Here is a 24,596-nt window from a genome sequence, read left to right as displayed (position 1 = left end):
AATTGTAGAGCATTTTCGTCATGCCAGAAGGAAACTTGGATCTTTTAGCTGCCACCCTCAATTCATCCTCATTCCCAGGCTCTGTCAACACCTAATCTGCTGTCTGTCTGTGTGGGTTTTCCTGTTCTGGACATTCCATATAAATGGAATCATGTATCATGGGACCTTTGTGTTTGGCTTCTTTTACTTGGCATAATGTTTTCAGGGTGTATCCATGTTTTAGGATGTATCAGTACCTTATCCTTTTTCCTAGCTAAATAATATTCTATTGTGTGGATTTTCCACATTTTGTTTATCTGTGCATCAGTTGATGGACATATGAGTGCTTTCCCATTTTGGCTATTAATGAATAATGCTGCTAAGAACATTCATGCACAAGTTTTCAAGTGAACATATGTTTTCTGTTTTCTTGGTTATATACTCAGGAGTTGGAATTGCTGGGTCATATGGCAACCTTCCATTTTCTTATTCAAATACAAGAACAACTTAATTTCTTGAGATTTTTTTTTCTTTTCCTGATTAAGCAATAATAAATACATGCAATTTATTAATATCCCAACATTATAGAGATATATAGTATAGAAAATGAAAGTTCACCATATCACCCTGAATTAACCTCTGTTAGCAATTTTGTGTAACTCTCTTCAGACATTTTTCCTCTATGAGTATGCTAGCATTTATCATTAATGCAACTTTTTTAAATGGTGTCCTACATATACTATTTGGTAATATATGAAGAAAGGTTTTAAATATGCCATAGTAAGTTTCACATCTTTCCCAGTTATCTAAAGGAAATGATCAACAACAAACATACCCTAGCCCACAAGCTGGTTCTGAGTCAGAGGGCATATTTGTGTGACCTGCAATACCCGCTGTGGCTGCTTCTATCTGGCTTGGGTTGAGTGAAGGCCTAGGACCCAGATCGGCCAACTTATATTTGAGCCAGAGATGTTCTTTAAGAGAAGTCCCTAAGAGTCTTAGGGACTTCCCTGGTGGCCCAGTAGGTGAGAATCCACCTGCCAGTGCAGGGGACATGGATTTGATCCCTGATCCAAGAAGGCTGCACATGCTGTGGAGCAACTAAACCCGTGCCTCACAACTACTGAAGCCCGGGCACCTAGAGCCCGTGCTCCGAAACAAGAGAGGCCGCTGCAGTGAGAACCCCGCACCTCGCAACGAAGAGCAGCTCCCACGGCCCCTGCATACTGCATCTAAAAACAGCCCATGTACAGCAGCAAAGACCTAGCTCAGCTACAAATAGTTATTATTTTTTAAAAAAGATATGTTGTAAATCAGACAACCTAGTGTCCCATCCAGTTTAGCCGCATTGTCCCAGTGAAATGACTAATGCTGTCCCTGATATTCTCAAAAGTAATTAGTTATATATCAGCTAGTTCTGGATCATCCATGATGCTGTTCTCCTGAAATTGTTTTATTTGCCTCTGATGTTCCTTCATCATACAATGGGTCCCACTTTCCTGCTATCCATTAGCCATCAGTATGGAAGACAGGAAGAAAGTTGGAATTTCTACAGCTCATAGACACAGCTGCAGGGACTGCCTTCATCTTGGGAAGACTGACTTCTTTCACTTACCCCAAAAGCCCTTTACCCCAGCACTGTTGGGCTCTTTGCTTTACAGGTACAGACACACTATTCTATTCTGAAGGGCTGGCTTCTTTCTGTGTTTCTCGTTCAGGTTCCCCCCAGCGAGTTAACGGCAAGGTGAAAGGGAGGATCTTTGTGGGGGACAGCCAGGTTCCCATTGTCTTTGAGAATACCGACCTCCATTCTTACGTGGTGATGAACCATGGGCGGTCCTACACAGCCATCAGCACCATTCCTGAGACTGTCGGGTACTCTCTGCTTCCTCTGGCCCCTATTGGAGGCATCATTGGATGGATGTTTGCAGTGGAGCAAGATGGATTCAAGAATGGCTTCAGCATCACAGGTAATTGACCTTAAAATTAACGGGCTGGGTTGAATGGAAAGGGAACTCTATGTGTCTGCAAATAAGTTACAAATAAGTATTTTGTGGCTCTGGAAATAAGGTGTTGGGGTAAAATCATAAAGTTTTTCATTAGTATACAAGGAGATCAGACCAGTCAATCCTAAAGGAAATCAACCCTGAATATTCATTGGGAGGACTGATGCTGAAGTTCCATTACTTTGGCCACTCAAAGTGAAGAACCGACTCATTGGAAAAGAATCTGATGCTGGGAAAGATTGAGGGCAAGGGGAGAAGGGGGCGAGAGATGATGAGATGGCTAGATGACATCAATGGACATAAGTCTGAGCAAACTCCGGGAGATGGTGAAGGACTGGGAAGCCAGGCGTGCTGCAGTTCATGGGGTCACAAAGAGTCGGACATGACTGAACGACTGAACAACAATAATACGTTAATTAAGACTATCTAGAATTGCATTTTGATCAGGGAGCAGTTTCATATTGGTGGGGCTTTGTATGTGGGTTGATTTAAATTGAAGGTACTTTGTAACTTACATCAACTTCAGGGAGACAGAGGTAATCTTTACGAATTCCCTACAACAGCAATATTTGTTTCTACAATGGTCCTTCTTAACTGCCCCAGAACATGTGTTATCAGCAGGATATCTGCCTGGACCTGGGGACTGTAAAGCAGGAGTTGTCAGGCTTTTTCTGCAAAGGGCCAGAGAATAAATATTTTAAGCTTTGCCTAAATATTTTAGGCTTTTTGTTCTCTGTTGCAGCTGTTCAGCTCTGTTGTTATCAGTTGAAAGCAGGCATAGATAATACACAAATGAATGAGCATGACTGTGTTCCAATGAAATTATTCATGGGCACTGAAATGTAAATTTCATATAATTTTCACATATCATGAAATAGCTACCAGCCATGCTATCAGGGGAGACTGCAAATGTAGAAAAGGGAGGAAGGTGGAGTATTTTTTCCTTGCTTGTTGGGCTGCTGCCCTGCATAGACTAAGGGGACGTTCTGAGCCAGCACCCATGGTATGTCTCCTAGGATGATATCTGGACTTGGTGATGGTTTGCCCTGAACAACCCACCCATCCTGGCTGGGGCTTATCTGTGAACAATAGTCATCCCCCTAACTGATGTCTTAGAGTACTTAACATTTGGCAGAGCACTTTTTAACATACTTATCTAATTTCCGCAAGATAGATATTGTACACCATTTTCATCATCAGGAAATGGAGGCTCAGTGGGTTTAAGGAACTCATTCAAGTTCATCCAACCAGTACTGAACACAAACCCTGATACCCTGCTTTTTCCAGCACAAATCCTGAGCCCACCCATCTCAGAAGCTGGTTTTCAGATGGGAAATGGCTTTTGTTTCTTGTGCGTGACTGAGTTGGGCTGCAAGGATGGCCCAGCTCTTTCCTTGACATCACCAGCCCTATTTCTACTCACCAGACTAAAGCATCTGTAGAGGAGGTGTGAGCCTGTCCCCACCATGAGTCTGGGCAGGCATGAGTGTGACTTCTTTGACAGCAAAGTGACAGACTGACCTTGCTTTGCAGGGGGGGAGTTCACCCGCCAGGCTGAGGTGACCTTTGTGGGGCACCCGGACAAGCTGATCATTAAGCAGCAGTTCAGCGGCATTGATGAGCACGGACACCTGACCATTGACACGGAGCTGGAGGGCCGTGTGCCGCAGATCGCCTTTGGCTCCTCGGTGCACATCGAACCCTACACGGAGCTCTACCACTACTCACGGCAGGGTGAGCCACGTCCCGCATCCTGCATCCCAGGGCAGTGCTGCACATGGACTCCAGCCTCAGCTCGTGCTGTCTCCTGGCCTCCAGAAAGCAAAACTCAGGGGTTACCTTATTCAGATCACCTTCCCTTAATTACAGACATTGAGCATGCTCATTGGAGAGACTTTAGTGCAGAAAAGAAAATAAGCATAACTTACAGACCTAAAACCGGGACATGATTATTAAATTAAGTGTATTTCTTTTCAGCCTTTTCCTTATATACAAAATATATCCCAATGTATATATACCTTACATGTATATATTTATATATCAACACGTATTCTATCCTTATATATGAAAAATCATGTATTTCTCTTTATATATAAAAATATCCCAACATATGTATATTACACATATATTCACATATATATCAACATATTTACCAGCCCAACATAAATAGCTCATCATATTATATAATTTCAGAATAAAATAATTGTATTTGTAGTTTTTAAAAAATTCACAAAAAGTTGACAATAGCACAATACCCACATATCATTTCCCCAGCGTCACCAATTGTTAACATTTTGCTCCATTCTCCTTATTGTTCTCTCCCTTCCTTATATATAAGAGAGAGTAAGTTGTAGATGCTGTGATCCTGCATCTCCTAAATATTTTACAATATTTCACATGTTTTTTCTAATGACAAGAATGTTCTCTCATGGTCCCAGTACAATCATAAAAATCAGGAAGTTCAACATTGATGCAATACTATTGTATACTCTACAGTCAAGTATATAGTTTCAATTTAAATTGCAATCATACCACATTACTGTACGTTCACTTTTCCAGTTAGGTCAAATCACGACTGCTTGATAGTTCCATTAAATAGGCTTTACAAACACTTTTTAATGAATCTATACCATTTTATTGTATGGCTATCAATTTAAACCATTCTCTTCTAAAGCTTACATTATTTCCAGTTTTTCCTTGTCTCCATGAGTTGCAATGATCATCTTCATCATAAACCTTGACCAAAATTTCTGATTCTTTTCTGACCAAATTCCTAGAAATAGAAGCGATGAGTCAAAGGAAACTCTTTAAAGTCTCTTATTAAATTGCCATCTAGAAAGGTGGTACCAATTACCATGACTCGTGGCCTGCTCGGGCTCTCCCGGGGAAAATGAGAGGGTGGGTGGGAGGTGGGAGGAGTATCAGGACCCCACCTGCAAGCCCGGCTGTGACCAGATGGTGTTTCTGGCAGTCCAGCACGTGGGAGCTGGACAAGAGGCAGCTTACATCAGTCTTTTATTTATCCTCTGGCTTTTATAACCAACTATAGCAGAGCACACAAATATAAAGAGCCTTTTGTATTTCTTTTTTTTAAATAGGAAGTCAAGATTTTTCACTGCATGGGCCAAAAGTAAACTAGCTCTCTTCTGAGTAGGGAAGTCTGTCTCTCTTCTCTATTGAGATTTGCTCACAGCTCTATAGTAATTTATAGAAATTGGCTACTGAAACCTATTAGTGTCTCATTTTTATACATCAGAGAACTGTTTAATCTAGGGTTATTTATAGCAGCCACTATTTATTGAATCCTAAGTGAGATAACCCATAGAAAGCAGTTAGCACTCGACTCGTCACGTGGTCAGTGCTCCATAAATGGTAGTTTGTCTTATAGAGTCTTAGCTTGCTTGATTCCAGAAATTTTATATACATCATCTCATCCTTACCACAGTCCATGTTATAAAGGAAACAGGATAAAGAAATTAGTAACTGGTCTGTGATCATGCTCCTTGTGAATGAAGGTGCAAGTTGTGAATTCTCTCGTATCTTCCAAGCTGGTGCTCTTCCCATCAGGCCTTAGTCCATGGGTTGACTAAGGAACTTACAGAGAAACACTTGACGAGAAAAAACAATAAATATTCCTAATGCAAATAACAGCAATAATAAGAAATCTAGGTAGCGGAATGAATCTCAACACTGAAATAAATGGTCTTATTTATCCTGTTCCATCTGACCTCTCATCTGGTCGCATTATGAGCAGCGAATACTCCTGATGATTTTATTTATTTATTTTGGGTTTTGCTGGGTCTTCATTTCTGGTCAAGCTTTTCCTCTACTTTCGGCTAGTGGGGGCCACTCTCTAGTTGTGGTGGGCAGGCATCTCATCGCAGTGGCTTCGCTTGTTATGGGACACCAGCTCTAGGGTCCCAGAGCTTCAGTAGTTGCAGCTCCTGGGCTCTAGAGCACCAGCTCAATAGTTTTGGCACAGGGGTTTAGCTGCTCCACAGCATGTGGGATCTTGCTGGACCAGGGATCGAACCCGTGTCCCCTGCATTGGCAGGCAGATTCTTCACCACTGAGCCACCAGGGAAGCCCTGCTGATGATTTTCATGTCCTAAGCCTCTTGCATCCTCAAGCTCTCTCCTCTTGTCTCCCTGCTTGCCACCCGTGTCCAGTGATCACCTCGTCCTCCACCCGGGAGTACACGGTGACGGAGCCCGAGCGAGATGGCACTGCCCCCTCGCACAGCCACACCTACCAGTGGCGCCAGACCATCACCTTCCAAGAGTGCCTCCACGATGACTCCCGGCCGGTCCTGCCCAGCACCCAGCAGCTCTCCGTGGACAGCGTGTTTGTCCTGTACAACCAGGAGGAGAGGATCCTGCGCTATGCTCTCAGCAACTCCATTGGTCCTGTGAGGGGTAAGAGGTGGCGGCTCAGACTGGGCGTCGTGTGTGTGTGTGTGTGTGTGTCCACCTGCATGGCCCTCTCTGTGCTTTTGACGTGTTGTTTTCATCTTTGCTCTCGGTAAGAAGAAAGTCATGCTAAAATAGCTCCCGACAGAAATACACAGCTTCTCATCTATGATCCTTAGAAAACCTAAGGTAAAGAGTAGACCATTCAAGGGCTGTACCTGCCTGCAGCTGGGCATTTATTTTTATATATGTATTTATTTTCTATTCTTTTCCATTATGATTTATTACAGGATGTTGAATATAGTTCCCTGTGCTGAACAGTAGGACCTTGTTCTTCATCCATTCCCTACCATTCTATATGTAATAGTCTGTATCTGCTAATCCCAAACTCCCCAGTCCTACCCTCCCCTTCTCCCCCACCCCTGCCCCCCTGACTTGACAACACAGGTCTGTTGTCTGTATTTGTGAGTCTGTTTCTGTTTTGTAAATAAGTTCATTTGTGTCATATTTATCACATATAAATGATAACATAGCTGTTTGTCTTTCTGACTTATTCACTTAGTATGGTAGTCTCTAGGTTCATCTGTGCAGCTGCAAAATGACATTATTTCATTCCTTTTTCCCTTTTATGGCTGAGTAATATTCTGTTGTATATATGTACCACATCTTTCTCCATTCATCTGTCACTGGGCGTTTAGGTTCTTCCCTGTCGTGGATATTGTGAATAGTGCTGCTATGAACATAGGTACATGTATCTTTTTGTAGTTTTGTCTGGATATATGCCCAGAAGTGGGATTGCTGGGTCATATTGCAACTCTAGTTTTAGCTTTTTGAGGAACCTCCATACCGTGTTCCATAGTAGCTACACAAATTTACATTCCCGCCACAGTGCAGGAGGGTTCCAATTTCTCCACACCCTCTCCAACATTTGTTATGTGTAGACTTTTCAATGATGGCCATTCTGACTGGTGAAAGGTAGTACCCCTTGTAGTTTTTATTTGCGTTTACCTAATAATTAGTGGTATTGAGCGTCTTTTCATGTGCCTATTTTTAAAAATTCTTGACGCTCACTGTGAAAGGAATATGTGCTCAGGGCTAGGGGAAATCCAAACCAAATCTGCTAAAAGTCAGGCTCAGAGCCTACAGCAAGCTCTCTGCCCTGGGACAGCACAGTGTGGAGCTGGGGTCTGGTCTGGTCTGGGAAAAAGCTGGAGCTAGTGTGACAGCCCAGCCTCAAGGCCTCACATAGTCGAAATCTTTAAGCCCTAGAGGTTCTGCATATTTGGTGTCTGGGTGTGGTATTTCTCTGTCTCAGTTATTTTGGTTCTCCCTCCATACCCAGGTCACTTCTCCAGCTGGTCAGAGTGGCCCTTGGCTCTCCATACACCAGAAGAGGGCAGGTGTTTCTCTCACTCCTTTGACCACTGTAGCTCCAGGCATCAGGGGTTGGCATATTTTTTCTTAAAAGGCCAAACAGCAAATATTGGAGGCTTTGCTCGTCATGCAGTCTCTGTCATGAGTGCAGTTCTACAACAGAAGCACAAAAACAGCCATAAACCACTTGCAAGTGAATGCATGTGGCCGATTTCTAATAAAACTTTATAAAAATAGACATGAGTCCAAAGGGATGTAGTTTGCCGATCCCACTCCAAGTGAGCAGGAGTCGGCAGGTCTCCTGGTCATCAATCCTGTCCTACTTTCTGGGGGAGGAGGTAACCTGTAAGTGTTTCTGAATCCTCATGGGGTTTCAATGTCTCCACCTTCGCAGATGGCTCCCCTGACGCCCTTCAGAATCCTTGCTACATTGGAAGTCACGGATGTGATGCCAACGCAGCCTGTCGCCCTGGCCCAGGGACCCAGTTCACCTGCGAGTGCTCCATTGGCTTCCGAGGAGACGGACGGACTTGCTACGGTACAGCCATTCACTCTGACGTGTGTGGGGAGGTTAGCAGGGGGCAGACAGATCCTGGAAAGCGGAGAGCTGGGAGAGGCAAGGAAACACCGGGGAGATAAACACTGACGGCATGCCGAGTTGTTTAAGCCCCACGCTCGGTGTTTCCCCACGATGTTAAGGGTCCTGGCTCTTTCATCATCTGATCAGATGCCCTGACTCTAAGCAGCAGATCAGAATTTATAAGGCCATACACCACCTCATCTTGAGAATACGCAGGTTTAAAGGAAAGAGAAAGTCAGGGCTGCTTATGACACACATAAATATGACCATATGGAGTAGGAAATGACAACCCACTCCAGTATGCTTGTCTGGAAACTTCCAGGGACAGAGGAGCCTGGTGGGCTACAGTCCATGGGGTCACAGAGTCTGACATGACTGAAGTGACTTAGCATGTGACCATAACTGTTAGTAACATTGTTGTGTTAGGGGCTTCACAAACACCATCTCATCTAATTCAGCAACTCTGATGAGATAGATGTTTTCATTTCTATCTTTTAAAAATTATTTTTAACTGTGGTAAAGTGCACATATTATAAAATTGATCATTCTAACCATTTTTAAGTGTTCAGTGGCATTAAGTACTTTCACGTTGTTGTGTGACCATCACCACTGTCCATGTCCAGATCTCTTTTCATTTGCAAAACTGAAGCTCTATTGCCATTAAATAATGACTTTCCTAGCCCCTGGCAACCTCCATACTACTTTCTACAAATTCCAGGACTCTAGGTAACTCATGTAAGTGGAATCATGCACTGTTTGTCCTTTTGTGACTGGCTTATTTCACATAGCATCCTATCCTCAAGGTTCATACGTATTGTAGCTTGTGTCACTATTTCCTTACTTTAAAAAAAAAATTTTTTTATTGGACTATAGTCAATTTACAATGTGGTATTAGTTTCAGCTGTACAGCAAAGTGATATGTTATACATTTACATGTATCTACTCTTTTTTAGATTATTTTCCCTTTTAGGCCATTACAGGGTATTGAGTAGAGATCCCTGTGCATAACAGTAGGTCCTTATTAGTTATCTATTTTATATATAGTAGTGTGTTTGTGTTATCCCAATCTTCCAGTTTGTCCCTTCCCCCTTTCCCCCTTCCCTCCTTTTTAAAACTGAGAAATAGTCCATGGTATGCATATATTTGTTTTTTTACAAAAAACCCTTCATTTGTCTGTGGACAGATGGGTTGCTTCACTTCTTGGGCTCTTGTGAATATTTCTGCTGTGAACGTGGGGGTACAAATATCTGTTTAAGACTCTGCTTTCAACTCTTCTGGGGATATACCCAGAAGTAGAATTGCTGGATCACATCAGTTCTGTGTTTGACTTTTTTGAAGAACCGTCACAATGTTTTACACAGCAGCTGCATCGTTTTACATCCCACCGCCAGTACACAAGGGCTGCAATTTCTGCACATCCTTGCCAACACTTGTTTCTTTGATAGCGGCCACCCTAATGGGTGGAAAGTTGATTCCTATTTTTACAGATGAGAAACTTGAACCAAAGATATTAGAATGTTGGACCTTGAGTACCTGACTCACGTGCCTATATTCCACTGTCTTCATTGTATAATACTTATTACTTATAATTTCACTTTGAATGCTTTCACAGAAACAGCTTGATATTTATGTTTGTTACTAAAATTTAATTCACCACCAAAAGACAGTTGATTCCTATCTCGATGAAAAATCCACACAGATGCAACTAGTGTAAGAATATCAAATGCTCGGAATGCCCTGGTGGTGCAGTGGTTAGGACTCTGAGCTCCTGCTGCAAGGGGCACAGGTTTGATCCCTGACTGGGGGACTAAGATCCCACAAGCTGAGCTTTGTGACCAAAAACCAAAACAAAAACCCACAATGTCGAATGCTTCCTTAACCTGCCATGGTAGGCTCACCAACAAATGTAAGGAATGCTAGAGGTGAGCTTCCCTAGTGAAATGGGTAGTGTGCACATGTCTGTTTGGTTAGAATGATGAGCAGCCCCCTTGAATGACTGCAGCCAAAATAATCTTGGGAGCCCAGCAGAATGTGGAGTACGGGAATGATGCCTCTGGTCTGGAATCCACTGAATTGAATACCCTGAATGCCTCCAATTAATGGCAGCTTTAGTGTGCTGATTTAATGTGAAGGTTAGCTGATCATGCTGCATTTGCATCAGAGTGAAATTTACGGACGGTGCTCACTGGAACGTCTGAAAGGATGAAGGACAGAAACTAGGCTTACAGGAACAGCTTGTACGATGGTTCAGCCAGCTTGCTGATAACTTTGTCCGTGTGACAGAGTTCAGTCTGAGACTTGTTTCCCTCGTAACATACCGCTGCGTCGGGGACATAGTTCCTTCTCACGTCCGATCTTCAGTTTCCCAGGATTTCCCCAGAGAGCCCACCAGTCTTGAATGGCTGAATTGACTCAGGCCGGTTTAGAGCAGCATAATACCATGTGTATGTGAGCAGAGCCCTGCCAGACAACACACAGAGATGGGGCGACCCCATTTCTCCAGCAGAAGCCTCTGACTCTAATCTTTATGCAGCCCAGCTAAAGCTTCCTAAGCAAACTGACCGTTAATAAAACGTGGAACCGTCTTCTCCAACTGCTGAAGCCATATGTGTGTGAGTGCTCAGTCGCTCTAGTCGTGTCTAACTCTTTGCGAGCCTATGGACTGTAGCCCACCAGGCTCCTCTGTCCAAAGGAGTCTCCAGGCAGGAATACTGGAGTGGGTTGCCGTGCCTGCCTCACTGAAGCCATAGCCTTTGGCTAATCCTGCTTTGGCTGGCTGCTCCATCTCCCAGGGCACAACGAGCCGTGCTTTATGGATTGATGTGTTGCTGTCCTGGAACCCCTTCTTAGGTCCTCGCCCATGAAGACATGTTTGTGTGTACTTGGTTTTGCCCTCTGATTAGCCCTCAGCGTGGCAGATTTGCACCATGGAATGCAGGTCTGTTCCCAGTCCTCCTACTTTTTGTTCTGGGTCACGAGAATAAGCCTCTTAGCATTAATGCATTGAGACACCAGGCTGTTGGTAGGAAATTGCATTAAGCAGATCACTTCACATATTATTTTGACCTGGAAACTGCCTCAGAAGAGAAGAATGAGGATGAGCCTTTGTCATTCAGCGTGTCTTGCATTGATATAATGATAGATGACATCCAGAACAAGGATGGGGTTGGTTGGACACTGCAGGGTGACCATCCAAGGTAATTTGGAGAAGATTTCCAGTTGAATCAGAGCTCTGGTGCCTGGTAGGATGGCTTCCCTGTATTTCTCAGTTGGGAGGCTGTAGGAGTTTTGGACAATCTCTCATTGAGTAATTTTGAGTGCACTCAAGGCATTTAACAAATCTGTCCTGAGACGGTTCTCCTCCCAGAGCCTGGCATTTATGAGGAGGACACACTGGAGAAACTGTTATTTGTTAGAGTTTTTGAAAATATGTGAAAAGTAGCCACTCAGGAATAAAAGTCAAAACGGAAGCAGTGATTACAAGAATAATTCAGGATCTTCCTGTTGGGTTAGGGAATGATTTATTTGAGAGGAAATCTCTTCCTAGAGAAAACGTTGTTCAGATATTGACCAGTAAGAACAGTAATGGACTTCCCAGGTGGCTCAGTGGTAAGGAACCCACCTGCCAATGCAGGAGACAGAAGAGACGTAGGTTCCATTCCTGAGTCAGGAAGATCCCTGGAGTAGGAAATGGCAACCCACTCCAGCTTTCTTGCCTGGAAAATTCCATGGACAGAGGAGCCTGGAGGGCTGCAGTCCACTGGGTCGCAAAGAGTTGGACACGACTGAGCGTATACACGCGCACACACCCACACACAAGAATAATCTTCAAGGAGATATTGTGATATTCTGTAAGGAACAGTTATCACTAGTTCATTGTTTGTACTGAAGAATGGATTCGAGTCCTAGCCTCCATTTACAGAAGAGAGGGTTTCAATCAGGCATTCAAAGAATTTCCAAACTATGAGGACCGTGAGATATCAGCAGGGAGATTGCTAGTGTTTTGCTGTAAAAAAAAAAAAAGACATCACCCAGCTTGGATTTTATGTGTAGACCTGCATGGAGGTGGGAGTGGTGCTACGGGACCATTCCCTCCCTCATCCCAGGAGCCCCCAGATCCTATTTGCCAGTGGTTCTCCCAGTAGGGCCTGCCAGAGAACATCCTTCCAATCACCTAAGAAGCTTTCTTGAAACATGCAGTCTCCCTTTCCATAAACCTTCCAGTGGCAGACTTCCCTGGTAGCCAGTGGATAAGACACTGCACTCCTAGTGCAGGGAGGCTGAGTTCCATCCCTGGTCAAGGAACTAAGATCCCCACATACTGCAACTAAAGATCCCACATGCCACAACTAAGACCCAGCACAGCCAAATAAATAAATAATTTTTAAAAAACCTTCCAGGGGGAAATGAAGCTTGGAAAATTTCCCCTGGTGATTGTGTTCTGTCCCTGTGATTGAAAACTGCTGCTCTGTGCTCTGGCAGTTCAGTCTTGGCTGTGGAGCCCTGCAGTCTGCATGGGGTGTCCAGACATCTGGGCCTGGGGTGTCCTCTGAGAGCTGCAGTGCAGACAATGAAGCCAGAATGAGCTTTTCCTTCCATGTTGCTGAGGCAGCAGCTGGTAGATAGAGCTGGGAAGCCACACTTGCTGAATATCCCTCTATCCCACCCTAGCTCCAGCTTCTTAAGAGGGGGCTTCAGAGGGGCTTTGTTCTGTAACCTTCCAGCGGTGCTTGGATTTGTCCCCTGGTCAGACATCTTGTAGCCTTTTTTTAAAATTGAAGTATAGTTGAAATTAAAAGACGCTTACTCCTTGAAAGGAAAGTTATGACCAACCTAGATACCATATTAAAAAGCAGAGACATTACTTTGCCAACAAAGGTCTGTCTAGTCAAGGCTATGGTTTTTCCGGTGGTCATGTATGGATGTGAGAGTTGGACTGTGAAGAAAGCTGATCGCTGAAGAATTGATGCTTTTGAGCTGTGGTGCTGGAGAAGACTCTTGAGAGTTCCTTGGACTGCAAGGAGATCCAACCAGTCCATTCTAAAGGAGATCAATCCTGGGTGTTCATTGGAAGGACTGATGCTGAAGCTGAAACTCCAATACTTTGGCCACCTCATGCGACGAGTTGACTCACTGGAAAAGAGTCTGATGCTGGGAGGGATTGGGGGTGGGAGGAGAAGGGGACGACAGAGGATGGGTTGGCTGGATGGCATCACCGACTCGATGGACATGAGTTTGAGTGAACTCCAGGAGTTGGTGATGGACAGGGAGGCCTGGCATGCTGTGATTCATGGGGTCGCAAAAAGTCGGACACGACTGAGCGACTGAACTGAACTGAACTGATAGTTGACTTACAGTGTTGTGCCAATCTCTGCTATACAGTAAAGAACTCAGTTATACACATATATACTTTGCTTGTTGAATACTCGTTTCCTTCATGATTTATCTCAGGGTATTGAATATAGTTTCCTGTGCTATACAGTAGGACCTTGGTTTTTATTCATTCTCAATGTAATAGTTTGCATCTACCAAACCCAGACTCCCAGTCCATTCCTCCTACCCTGCCTCTTGGCATCCCCAGGTCTGTTCTCTATGAGTCAGTTTCTGTTTTGTTGTTGTTGTTTTTCGGTTGTTAAGTCATGTCCAACTCTCGGTGACCCAATGGACTGCAACACACCAGGTTTCCCTGTCTTTCACCATCTCCCGGAGTTTGCTCAAACTCATGTCCATTGAGTTGGTGATGCCATCCAACTGTCTCATCCTCTGTCACCCCCTTTTCCTCCTGCCCTCAATCTTTCCCAGCATCAGAGTCTTTTTCAATGAGTCGGCTCTTCACATCAGGTGGCCAGACTATTAGAGCATCAGCTTCAGTATCAGTCCTTTCAATGAATATTCAGGATTGGTTTCCTTTAGGATTGACTGGTTTGATCTGTTTTATGGCTATTCATTTGTGCCATAGTTTAGATTCCACATATAAGTGATATGAGATCTTATATCTTAAGTATGTCACAGAAATGTATGTTGCAGTATAGCTTCAAAAAGCTGAATGCCATTTGGTTTGTGTTTTTGTCTGAGTATAGGTCCAACTATGGGGCTGAAGTGGAAAAAATGCTTGTGTTGTGTGGCATTGTCTAATAAGCCAGCAGGACTTTTGCCTCATCAGGGAAGAGACTGGCTAGACAGGCCATTGGAGGTGGATGCACAAGCAAGATTCATGTTATGGAATTGAGGAGGGCAGGTTGAGAGGGGAGGGGAGTTGTGTGGTCTCAACCATTATGAAATCTTCCTCACATGCATCTCCAAGAGTTCGAAAAATGCCAGAAGTAACTACACCCTGAGAATGAGGCTGGCACAGCGGGATCTTGTGTGACTGTGTTTATTTCAAATCATCAGTGGGCAGGTAACCAAGGTGGTGACAGATCAGCTTGATTTTTTGTCTGGGCCAACCAGCCTTACTGTAGTGATAATTACAGACTGGCCTCCCAATGCCGTGGCCATCCAAGGGCTGTGTTTCTAGAAATGGAACATCCCCATGCTGGTGGTAAAGGTATTATACTTAATAATAGGCACATTTCTTTTATTTTTAATTTTTTTTCTTTTTTTGGCCATACCACATGACATGAGACATCTTAGTTTTCCAACCAGGGATCAAACCCATGCCCCTGCACTAGAAGCATGAAGTTTTAACCACTGGACCACTAGCAAGTCCTAATAGGTACATTTCTTGAGCAGGTTAGGCTTGCATCTATTTTCTGTAATCTTCAAAAGGACTTCTCAAGATGAATAGTAGTGTATGTCCTTACTAACAGGGAAACTGAGGCAGAGTGATTTGGCAGCTTCTCCAGGACCACACAAGCTAGTCACCAAAGGAGGCAGGATTTGAACCTAGCTGTGTTCAGCTCCAGTATTCCTGCTGGAGAATTCTATGGACAGAGGAGCCTGGAGGGCTACAGTCCATGGGGTCGCAAAGAGTTGGACACCACTGAGCGACTAACACATGTATATGTACGGATGTGTTCAGCTTTGAAATGTGCATTTCTTTGTTCCTGTCATACCACTCGATGACCGCAGAATTGTCCTATGAGAGAACATCACTTTTAATCTTATGAGTTAATGGTTTGCCTTTTAGTGCATTAAAGTCAGGATGGTGGCACATGCGTGATCAGTCATGTCTGACTCTTTGCAACCTCATGGACTGTAGCCCACCAGACGCCTCTGTCCATGGGATTCCCCAGGCAAAAATGCATGCCTTCTTCCAGGGGATCTTCCCCACCCAATGACTGAACCTGCATCTCTTATGTCTCCTGCATTGAAGGCTGGTTCTTTACCACTAGCACCACCAGAGCATATTTAATTACAGTTTGTAGCTTAGGAACCTTATTCAGAGCCTGGAGACTTGTCTGCACGTCTTTGTAACACAGATGTGCCCATCTGATGTTAGTGGTCCCCCGGTCAACAACTAACTCCAGGAGATGGAAGGTGGGAAGGGTTGGGGGGGTAGGAGAAGCACAGTTTTATTTATGAGGAGGGCCTTGGGATCACTGTCTCCAGTTATGCACAGAAGAAAGTATTTAGTGATACTTTTGGAATGCTAAACATGTGTTTTAAAATGGATCCATTTGCAGGCCAAAATACTTTCTATTTTATTATGTATAGTGATGTTGGGAGAGGTGTTTTTTTTGCTTTAGATATCGACGAATGTTCAGAGCAGCCCTCGGTGTGTGGCAGTCACGCAATCTGCAATAACCACCCAGGAACCTTCCGCTGTGAGTGTGTGGAGGGCTACCGGTTTTCAGAGGCGGGAACATGTGTCGGTAAGTTCTGTGGGTGACTTTATTTTATGTTCCTTTACCATATTATTTTCTATTATAGTTTATCCCAGGATATTGAGTATAGCTCCCTGCATTACCCAGTAGGACCTAGATCCAAACTGGATCTAGGATCTGCTAATCCCAAAGTCCCAATCCTTCCCTTTCCCACCTCCCTTCCCCAGGCAACCACAAGTCTATTCTTTATGTCTGTGAGTAGGTGACTTTTCAAAACGAGTGTTCATAGGATGTATGTCAGCGCCTGTGTGGATGGTATTGCCTCAGTAATTATCCTGTCTGAGATTGAAGATTCCTGGTTTTGTTGTTGGGGAGGGCAGTTTACAAAAGTGAATCAGTCTCTGCTTCTTTCTTCTGACTACCTGGATAGTCACAGGTACAAGGCATAAGCAGTGTTATTTGTCTACACTAGTAATACCATTCTCTTCTTATAAAACTCCTTTTAATTCTTTCCATTATTCTCTAAATAGCTATTCAAACAATTAGACATGTTTCTCCTGATAATCAGTGGCCTTGGGATTCATGTGGAGGGAACACCTTATAGGTATTTGTGTCATTATCTGCTGTTGATTAAATTCTTCTTGGTTTGCATCTAAAACTCATTTGGGGCCTTTCTGTTTATGGATTTCCCTTTTACAAGCCACAAGTACTAGCATAATTTCATAGCCTATCAAAGTTAGATGTTAAGGGGACTTCCTTGGTGGTCCAGTGGTTAAGACTGCACCTTCCAAGGCAGAGGGCCTGGATTCAATCCCTGTCTGGGGAATAAGATCCCACATGCCATGCAATGTGGCCAAAAAAAATTTTTTTAAGTTAGAAGTTAAGGCCATTAATTGGGCTAATTACGCTTTACATTGACAATTTTGGTGGTGATGATGGGCCAACTACAAAGAGCCAGATTGTTTAAATTTACCCCCTTTCCCCATTGCTGCACTTTGACCTGTAGTTTCCAAGACTTTCAAGTTCAAAGATTCTTGGATATTTCCAGGTCTGGAGGGCAACATGCTGAAGGGGGCATCTGAGCTCAACATTTATTCCCAATTTAAAGTATATTTCTCTTTCACTGCATCAGTGAACCATCTCTTTGCCCCTTCCTTGCTATTTACTGAACCCTAGCAGGCTTTGTGTTTGCTCTGTCTTGAAACTCATATGAGGCTGCCAAGGTCCCAGGGTGAGGTGGTGTCTTGAGGGCGGAGGGAACAGGCCGTTCTCATATTTTGAGTATGACCCAAACATCTGTGTACTGAGACACAGCCAGGCCCCTTTGCACAGAGCTGAGATTTCAGCTCTGCTAAAGTTACCTCTATCTTTTTTTTCCCATTGAGAACAACAATTTCTGTGAATTTGGCCTGACTTTCTCTGCTTTTTTCAATGAAGGAGATTCAAAGGTCTATTTTTGTGGCAGTACCATTTACATTACATTTCGGCTCAAACTTGGGTGGCAGATCCTTTAACCCTTGGGCGGTGACATGAACAATGCTGGGACAGACATGTGTGAAGCATGGTGTCCTGGGTTTCTGTTTCCAGCTGTTCCTGGCATCCCTGCTCGTGGAAGGGCTAGAGTGGGGTGTAACACAGGTGGTAAGCAAATGGCTACTCCTAGGCTTTTGATTTTGAGGAGGACACTTAACTTCTCTGTCACCTGTAAAATGAGGTGATTAGACTGGATCACGGGCTTCCTGTGTCCCAAGGAGCCCTTAGAGATACCCTAGGATCTGCCAATAGGGACACAAGTAAACCATGGACAGACTATTTCATTTTCCTATATATGAAATTTCGAGTAACATTTTGTTTGAGTAATGGATCCCATTGCTCAGAAAAAAGTATGAAAACCACCTGAAGATCATCGAGTTCAAGTGCTTCTCCCAATCAGTAGCCCCTGTGCCATTCCATTTTACTTGGCCTTTTGTTTCTTTTAATTGGCTCCTTTGAGACTTAACCACACAGAGTGATGGCTCACTGGATAAAACCAAATCTGCCTGAATGCAAAAAAAAAACAAAAACCTCTAGCTCATCACTGGATAATTTAGTGGTCGGTTTCACTCTCCTGGAATTCCTTGTTAAAACTGGATCCTGGGAACTGGTGGTCCAATGGTTAAGACTCCATGCTTCCACTGCAGGGGCACAGTTTCAACCCCTGGTTGGAGAAGTAAGGTACTGCAAGCCTCGCAGCTTGGCTGCCCCCCAAATAGTCATAAATAGAAGCATAGATGACGGTGATGGCTGAGCAGGACCCATCCATCCAGGCTGCAGCAGGGTCCTTCCCTGATATGCTCGGTGGGCGAAATGAGGCGGGAGCAAAGACAGCGTGTGAAGCGACCACGCACACGCTTTAAAGGGCAAATATTTAATGGAGGAGGACTGAGACGCCTTTGCTGGTTAATCTGGGTACATTTTTTCTACCTTTTTTTGACCCCAATTCTCGAAGAGTGTCCTCTTCACATTTTGTGAGCTGAAGGAATTGGTCAAGAGAGGACCCTGGAGGAAAGAAGAATGTTAGAAACAATGGGAAGTCAGACGACGGGAGGGGTTCAAGGAAACAGAGTGTGTCCTTGAGTTGGTTCTGTGTAATCTGGTTTTCTGTTTTCCAGGCAGAAATTTGGACCACTTGCAGCAATTTAAAATCTAGTAACCCTCTGGCCCATAGGGGTTGCTTCAGTGATCCCTGTTCCATTCCATGGGAGTTAGTTAACATTTCAACTTCAGGAGTTTAAGCTGCTAAGTCCACAGGCTGGGCCTTCATCCACCAGTACGGTACTTTGCTAACCTCTCATGGTCCCAGACCTTTGAAGAGCATCCTGTTCTTTACCTGTCCTCTGGCAGTGTTCAGAACTCTCTCTCCCGAAACCCTTGAGGCAGGATAAACTGGAATTTATCTTGGGAAGACTCATTGAAGAAAAAGATGAGGAGTTCTCTTGTATCCAGGATAATCTAAACATCGAGGGCCTCCTTGGAGGGAAGGAAAGGTTCTATTATGACATTGTGAGGGCCAGCACTCTGACCTGGGCCTTAGAACTGTAAAACCAGAAGTTAAAGTACCTTATGAACCCCGAAGTATCTGAACCAGCCATCAGAAATCACCTCCTAGACCTCAGCCCTTGACTTTTTTTTAGGCTTAAATTATTGTTATTATGGACAATTTCAAACCTATACAGAAGTAGAGAGAAAAACATAGTGAACCCTGGTGTGCCTATTATTCAATTTCCATATTATAAAGCATTTTGTAAGTCTTATTTTATTTCCCATCCCTATTAATACTACTGCTACTGCTGGGGAGGGTGGTAGTGTTTTGCTGATATATTTCAGTCTTTAAAGAAAACCCCAAACATCCTGTCATCTAACTAGAGTTACTAGTTTTTTATGCACATTATATGCATAATGTATATCTGACATATAAGGGCAATTTTTTAAACACAAATACAATGCTGTTACCATACCTAACAAAATGAACAATTTCTTAACATGATTGAATACCCAGTCCATATTCAAGTTTCCTTGATTATTTCAAGCATTTTTTAGAGTTAGTTCATCTCAACCCTTGACTGTCATCTTGAGGCAAGAGTACAAGATGGAGTCTGATTCTCTAGCCTCTGTGTCACATGAGGACTACTTCCTGAGTCCTCATGCTAGGAGTCTTGTCATCAGGCCCCTTTAGAAAATAATAATCCCATCTCCTGGACCTGTCTGTGCTTGGAAAGCTGGAAGTCATTCCTATTCTACAGAGGAAGAAAGTGCAACTCTGGAAAGTTAATAGGCAAAACCAATACAATATTGTAAAGTAATTAGCCTCCAATTAAAATAAATAAATTTATATTAAAAAAATAAAATAAAAGTGAAAAAAAATAGGATTTATCCAAAGCCACATAGTGGACTCATATGCACCTGGTTGAAACCCAGGGCTTCCCACCCCAGAGCCCTGCAGTCATTCCACTCTCCCTGTCTCACTTCCCTGGGAAAGTTTATTTCTCCTTCCTTGGTGGGAAATGGATGACTTTGACTTTGGCATCCATAATAAATATTCCTCCCACCTAGTGAGCCAAGGGCTTCCTGGGTGGCTCAGTGGTGAAGCACCCACCTGCCAATGCAGGACACGTAAGAAACAGGTTCGATCAGTGGGTCAGGAAGACCCCCTGGAGAAGGGCGTGGCTACCCACTCCAATAGTCTTGCCTGGAGAATCCCATGGACAGAAGAGCCTGGTGGGCTATAATCCATAGGGTCACAAAGAGTTGGGCGTGACTGAAGTGACTTCACGCATACACAGTGAGCCAAAGTCAAAAATACTGTGTGGAAGTTTCAGATCCTTAGGCCCAAATGCTCCACCAGCAGAGTTACACAGGAAGCGTGTCTGCCTGCAGCGGCCCACCTCCACATCCAGATGAAGGGGGAATTGGGTTCCGGGCAGTGGGTGTGGAGCGTGGCCTGAGACAGCCCTGGGTTGAAGTTGAGGTTGAAAGCCAGGCTGTATGAGCCACTGTAGGGTCAGTCTGTGAACGCTTAGCAGAGGCGGGATCCAGGGGGAGGGAACAAAGGAGAGCAGGGGTAGCACCCCACTGTGAGCGGGGATGAAGCTGAAGAGACGTCTGGGAGTCTGGGCCCCAGGCACAGTCTCCAGCTCATTGGACTACACTGCTTGGAAGGCCTGGGAACTGCTTAGGGGACTCACCTCAATACTGTGTGTTAACTTTCTTTCTGAAGCTGTCATGGACCAGCGCCCCGTCAACTACTGCGAGACTGGCCTTCATGACTGTGACATCCCCCAGCGGGCCCAGTGCCTCTACACAGGCGGCTCCTCCTACACCTGCTCCTGCCTCCCAGGCTTCTCTGGGGATGGCCGAGCCTGCCAAGGTGCGTGGTTGCTCTGACTTTCCTCTCTGTGCCACCTGTAAAAATTTCCCAGGCGATGCTTATCATATGCTAGTTACTCACCCACCTCTGAATTCAAGAGAATTCATCTCTCTAGGAAACAGCAACCCACTCCAGTATTCTTGCCTGGAAAATCCCATGGCCAGAGGAGCCTGGCAGTCTACTGTTCATGGGGCCACAAACACAACTTAGCAACTAAACAACAACAGATTCTCTCAACTCTATGCAGTAAACAGGCTGCATTTTGTGTCTCTAGTAGTTTGAATTATGCATTTTGTTTGGGGAGCTATGTCTTGTTAGAGAAGACACCTGTTCTCCCTGTACTGTTTTGTTCCATGTCACTTGCTTGTTCAGGCATAATTAACCACCTGCTGTCTGCTAGGGACTAAGGAGATTATTAATGCTTACACACATGTAACTTGAAGTCCAGCCTTTTATTTACTAAGATATATACAGTTGTTCATCTGGCCTGCTCTAATTTTGTGCTTCCCCAAAAATTAAGTCCCCTTTTTGACTGCAGAGGCAGAGAATAAAGACTCCACAAAATTCTCTCAGACCTCAGATCAGCCTGTCGCTGGTGGCCACGGTGCTCTTTAAGATAATTTGAAATAAGATAATTCTGAACATAGTTTCCTAGTCCCTTGGTGTGCAAAATTACTTAACATTATACCCTAGAGTATTTCTGGAAAGTTCAAGCCTTTCTAAGAGATCCTGATTTCTGAAATACTTTCTCTTTATTACTGAGAATATGAATTTTCTCTGGTCTCTTGAGATTTTTCTGTCAATCAGTTAATCATCTGTCTCCCAACTCTTAGACATTTTTGAAGCTCTCATTTATAAGAAGGAAATAATGGGAAAAAAATCCTTTCATTTATTTCCTCTTGTATGCTTGATTTTTCATGAAAACATCAAAGTGAAACACATTTGTAAATGCACTAGATAGAAATCGAGGAGTCAGTGCTTTTATAATTAATGTTTAGTGAGTTCTTAAATCATGGTTCCGAGATCAGAAACTGGGTCCCTAAAAGTGGAGAGCGAGTGGCTTATATTATTGTGTAAACTAGGAATTCTGGAAGAAATCTCACTCTCCCTGGGCTTGGTGGCTGTCTTGCAGATGTGGATGAATGCCAGCCAAGCCGATGCCACCCCGATGCTTTCTGCTACAACACGCCAGGGTCCTTCACGTGCCAGTGCAAACCTGGTTACCAAGGAGACGGCTTCCATTGTGTGCCTGGAGGTGAGGTGTTGGGGTGTTTGGAGTAGATAGGTCATTGCTGTCTATATCCATAAGTAATGAGTCCACAGCTCTGGGAGAGAAGACAAGGTGGGTATGTGGGAGGCTGGTGGAGAGCTGAGGTGGGTGGTCAGAGCAAAGCTGTGCTATTGAGCAGCACAGTTGTATACTGCAGAATCCCAGGGGTACCACCCCTAGATCAGAAGAGTAAGAACCGATCTGTATTATACAGGGTTCTCCAGAGAAGTAGATCTAATGACGTGTGTGTGTGGAGAGAGAGAGAAATGTATTTATTTACATATAAAGAGATTTATTAGAAGGAATTGGCCCACACACAGTTATAGAGGTCTGTTAGTTGCAAGGACTGTAGTCAGCAGGCTGGAGACCCAGGAATAGCCAGGGTTTCTGTTCAAGTCCAAAGGCAACAGAAAGCTCATGTTCCATTCATAGGTCATCAAGAAGGGAGAATTCTTTTTTACGTGGGGAAGGGTCCACATTTGTGTTCAATTCTGGCCTTCAGCTGATTGGATGAGGCCCACCCACATACGGGAGGGCTATTTGCTTTACCTAGTTTACGGAGTGAAAGGTTAGTCTCAGGCAAAAACACCCTCACAGAAACCACCCAGAATAATGTTTGACCAAATATCTAGGCACTCTGTGGCCCAATCAAGTTGACACCTAGAATTACCATCACAGGTTCTGAAGAGCCATGGGGAACAGAGCTGGGGTGGAAGTGAGGGAGGTGAAGGCCCACCAGTTATGGGAAGAGGCAGACTGAAGACTCTTCAGAATTGTCTGTATTACCTATTATACCTGGACTGTGCGGCTTCTACAGTTGCTACTGACCTGAGACTTTTGTGATAATCTCGTTAGATCACAAGGGTAACGATGGCCCTAGTTCTGTACCTGGAATGATCCTGGATCTCCACAAATGCTTTTGAATGAGTACATATCATTGGCTGCCTTTTGTGTGGCGCCTGCCGTGTGCTGGGTGCTTTATCTACTGTTTCATATAATGTTCCCAATCATCTCTTTAAAGTAAGTAGTATTATTTCTATTTATATAAAGGATGCTAAAACATAAAGAAATAAAAGCACAATCAAGATCCCAGAGGTAGTAAGTGCTAGAACTAAGACTAAACTCTGCCCAATGGACTCTAACCCAAATTCAGTTCCCCAGACCACATGGTAACCTGTCATGAGATTAAGAATACATTTGACGCCTCTGACTGGAGTTAACCAGTTGTGTTGGTATTTACTTTAATTGTGGCTACTGTTGTTGGTAGCAATTATATTTATCAATGTTTCAATAAGAAATACATGGAACTTTCCACATAACCACTTTTTTGAGTGATAAAGAACTATTTCAATGTCTGTCTCCTCCACTGGCCTTGAATGCCTTGAGCATAGGTGCCTATGCATTTTATTTTCATGTTTCCAGTGTCCAGCAGGATTACGTGGTCCATGGTGGGGCTCATAGTTATTTATGGTTATCAAGGAAATAAATGACTGCATTAGTTTCCATTCCTACTGTGGTATATACAAGTATTTATTTATTCATACTCTCAGCAGGACTTGTGTGACTGGTTTTTAGAATAGTTGAGGATCTAAAATGAGAAAATTATTAAATTAAGTTTAAATTTTGATGCATAATACTACATATCGCTGGTCTAAATTGTTTTCTTCTGCTTAGGACAGAGGTCAGTAAACTATGACTCGCAGGTCAGATCTGGCCCACTGCCTATGTTTTTGCAAATAAAGTTTTATTGGAACACTCAGACTCTTTAGTTTATGAATAGTCTACAACTGCTTTCATTCCACAAAGGCAGAGGTCAGTAGTTGTGGCAGAGCCTTTAAGGCCTGCAAAGCCTGAAATATTTACTACCTGGCCCTTGACAGCAAAAATTTACTTACCCCCAACCTAGATGAACCCAGGCAGCACCAACCTTTTGTGTCTGAAATTAATTAAGACATTCCAGCAACTATTAAAAATGACTAAGTCATTATTTCCTTAGGCTTCCTTCACATCTCCAGTTCAAAAGGAAGCAGATGTTTAATTTTTTTATGTTTGTCTTTTTAACCCAACTCCTTGCCCCTCTTAGCTCTGTTGACTACACAGAAACGAATCCAGACCTGTGGCCTGGGATACAAAAGCGGGACAAGGATAAAACCATTCAGAGTTCTTTGCTAGGATTATTTTGGTATTTAATCCTGTTTTCTTAAGAAATTCATCATCTATTTATATGCTCGAGAGAGAATGTACTTTAGAAATATACATGTCTCCATCAAGTATTGTTTATAAGAGAAAAAAAATTCTAAGAGACT

General features: G+C 43.7%; 1 protein-coding gene across 1 annotated transcript in view; it reads left to right on the top strand.

Moving 5' to 3' along the window:
• The window catches only part of NID1 (nidogen 1), an 88,292-nt gene that overhangs the window by 36,880 nt on the left and 26,816 nt on the right, over positions 1–24,596 (top strand). Inside the window, exons 6-12 of the mRNA XM_055425761.2 lie at positions 1,698–1,949; positions 3,519–3,719; positions 6,155–6,400; positions 8,163–8,306; positions 16,037–16,162; positions 20,871–21,020; positions 22,153–22,275. Of these exons, the coding sequence (XP_055281736.2) occupies positions 1,698–1,949; positions 3,519–3,719; positions 6,155–6,400; positions 8,163–8,306; positions 16,037–16,162; positions 20,871–21,020; positions 22,153–22,275 (1,242 nt within the window). The remainder of the gene's footprint in view (positions 1–1,697; positions 1,950–3,518; positions 3,720–6,154; positions 6,401–8,162; positions 8,307–16,036; positions 16,163–20,870; positions 21,021–22,152; positions 22,276–24,596) is intronic.

The sequence above is a fragment of the Moschus berezovskii genome, chromosome 12 (genome assembly GCF_049115385.1).
Source record: "Moschus berezovskii isolate FMDL1 chromosome 12, NW_MosBer_1.0, whole genome shotgun sequence".
NCBI lineage: Eukaryota > Metazoa > Chordata > Mammalia > Artiodactyla > Moschidae > Moschus > Moschus berezovskii.
Note: the sequence above shows the minus strand (reverse complement) of the source record. Positions and strands in the feature narration are given on the sequence as shown.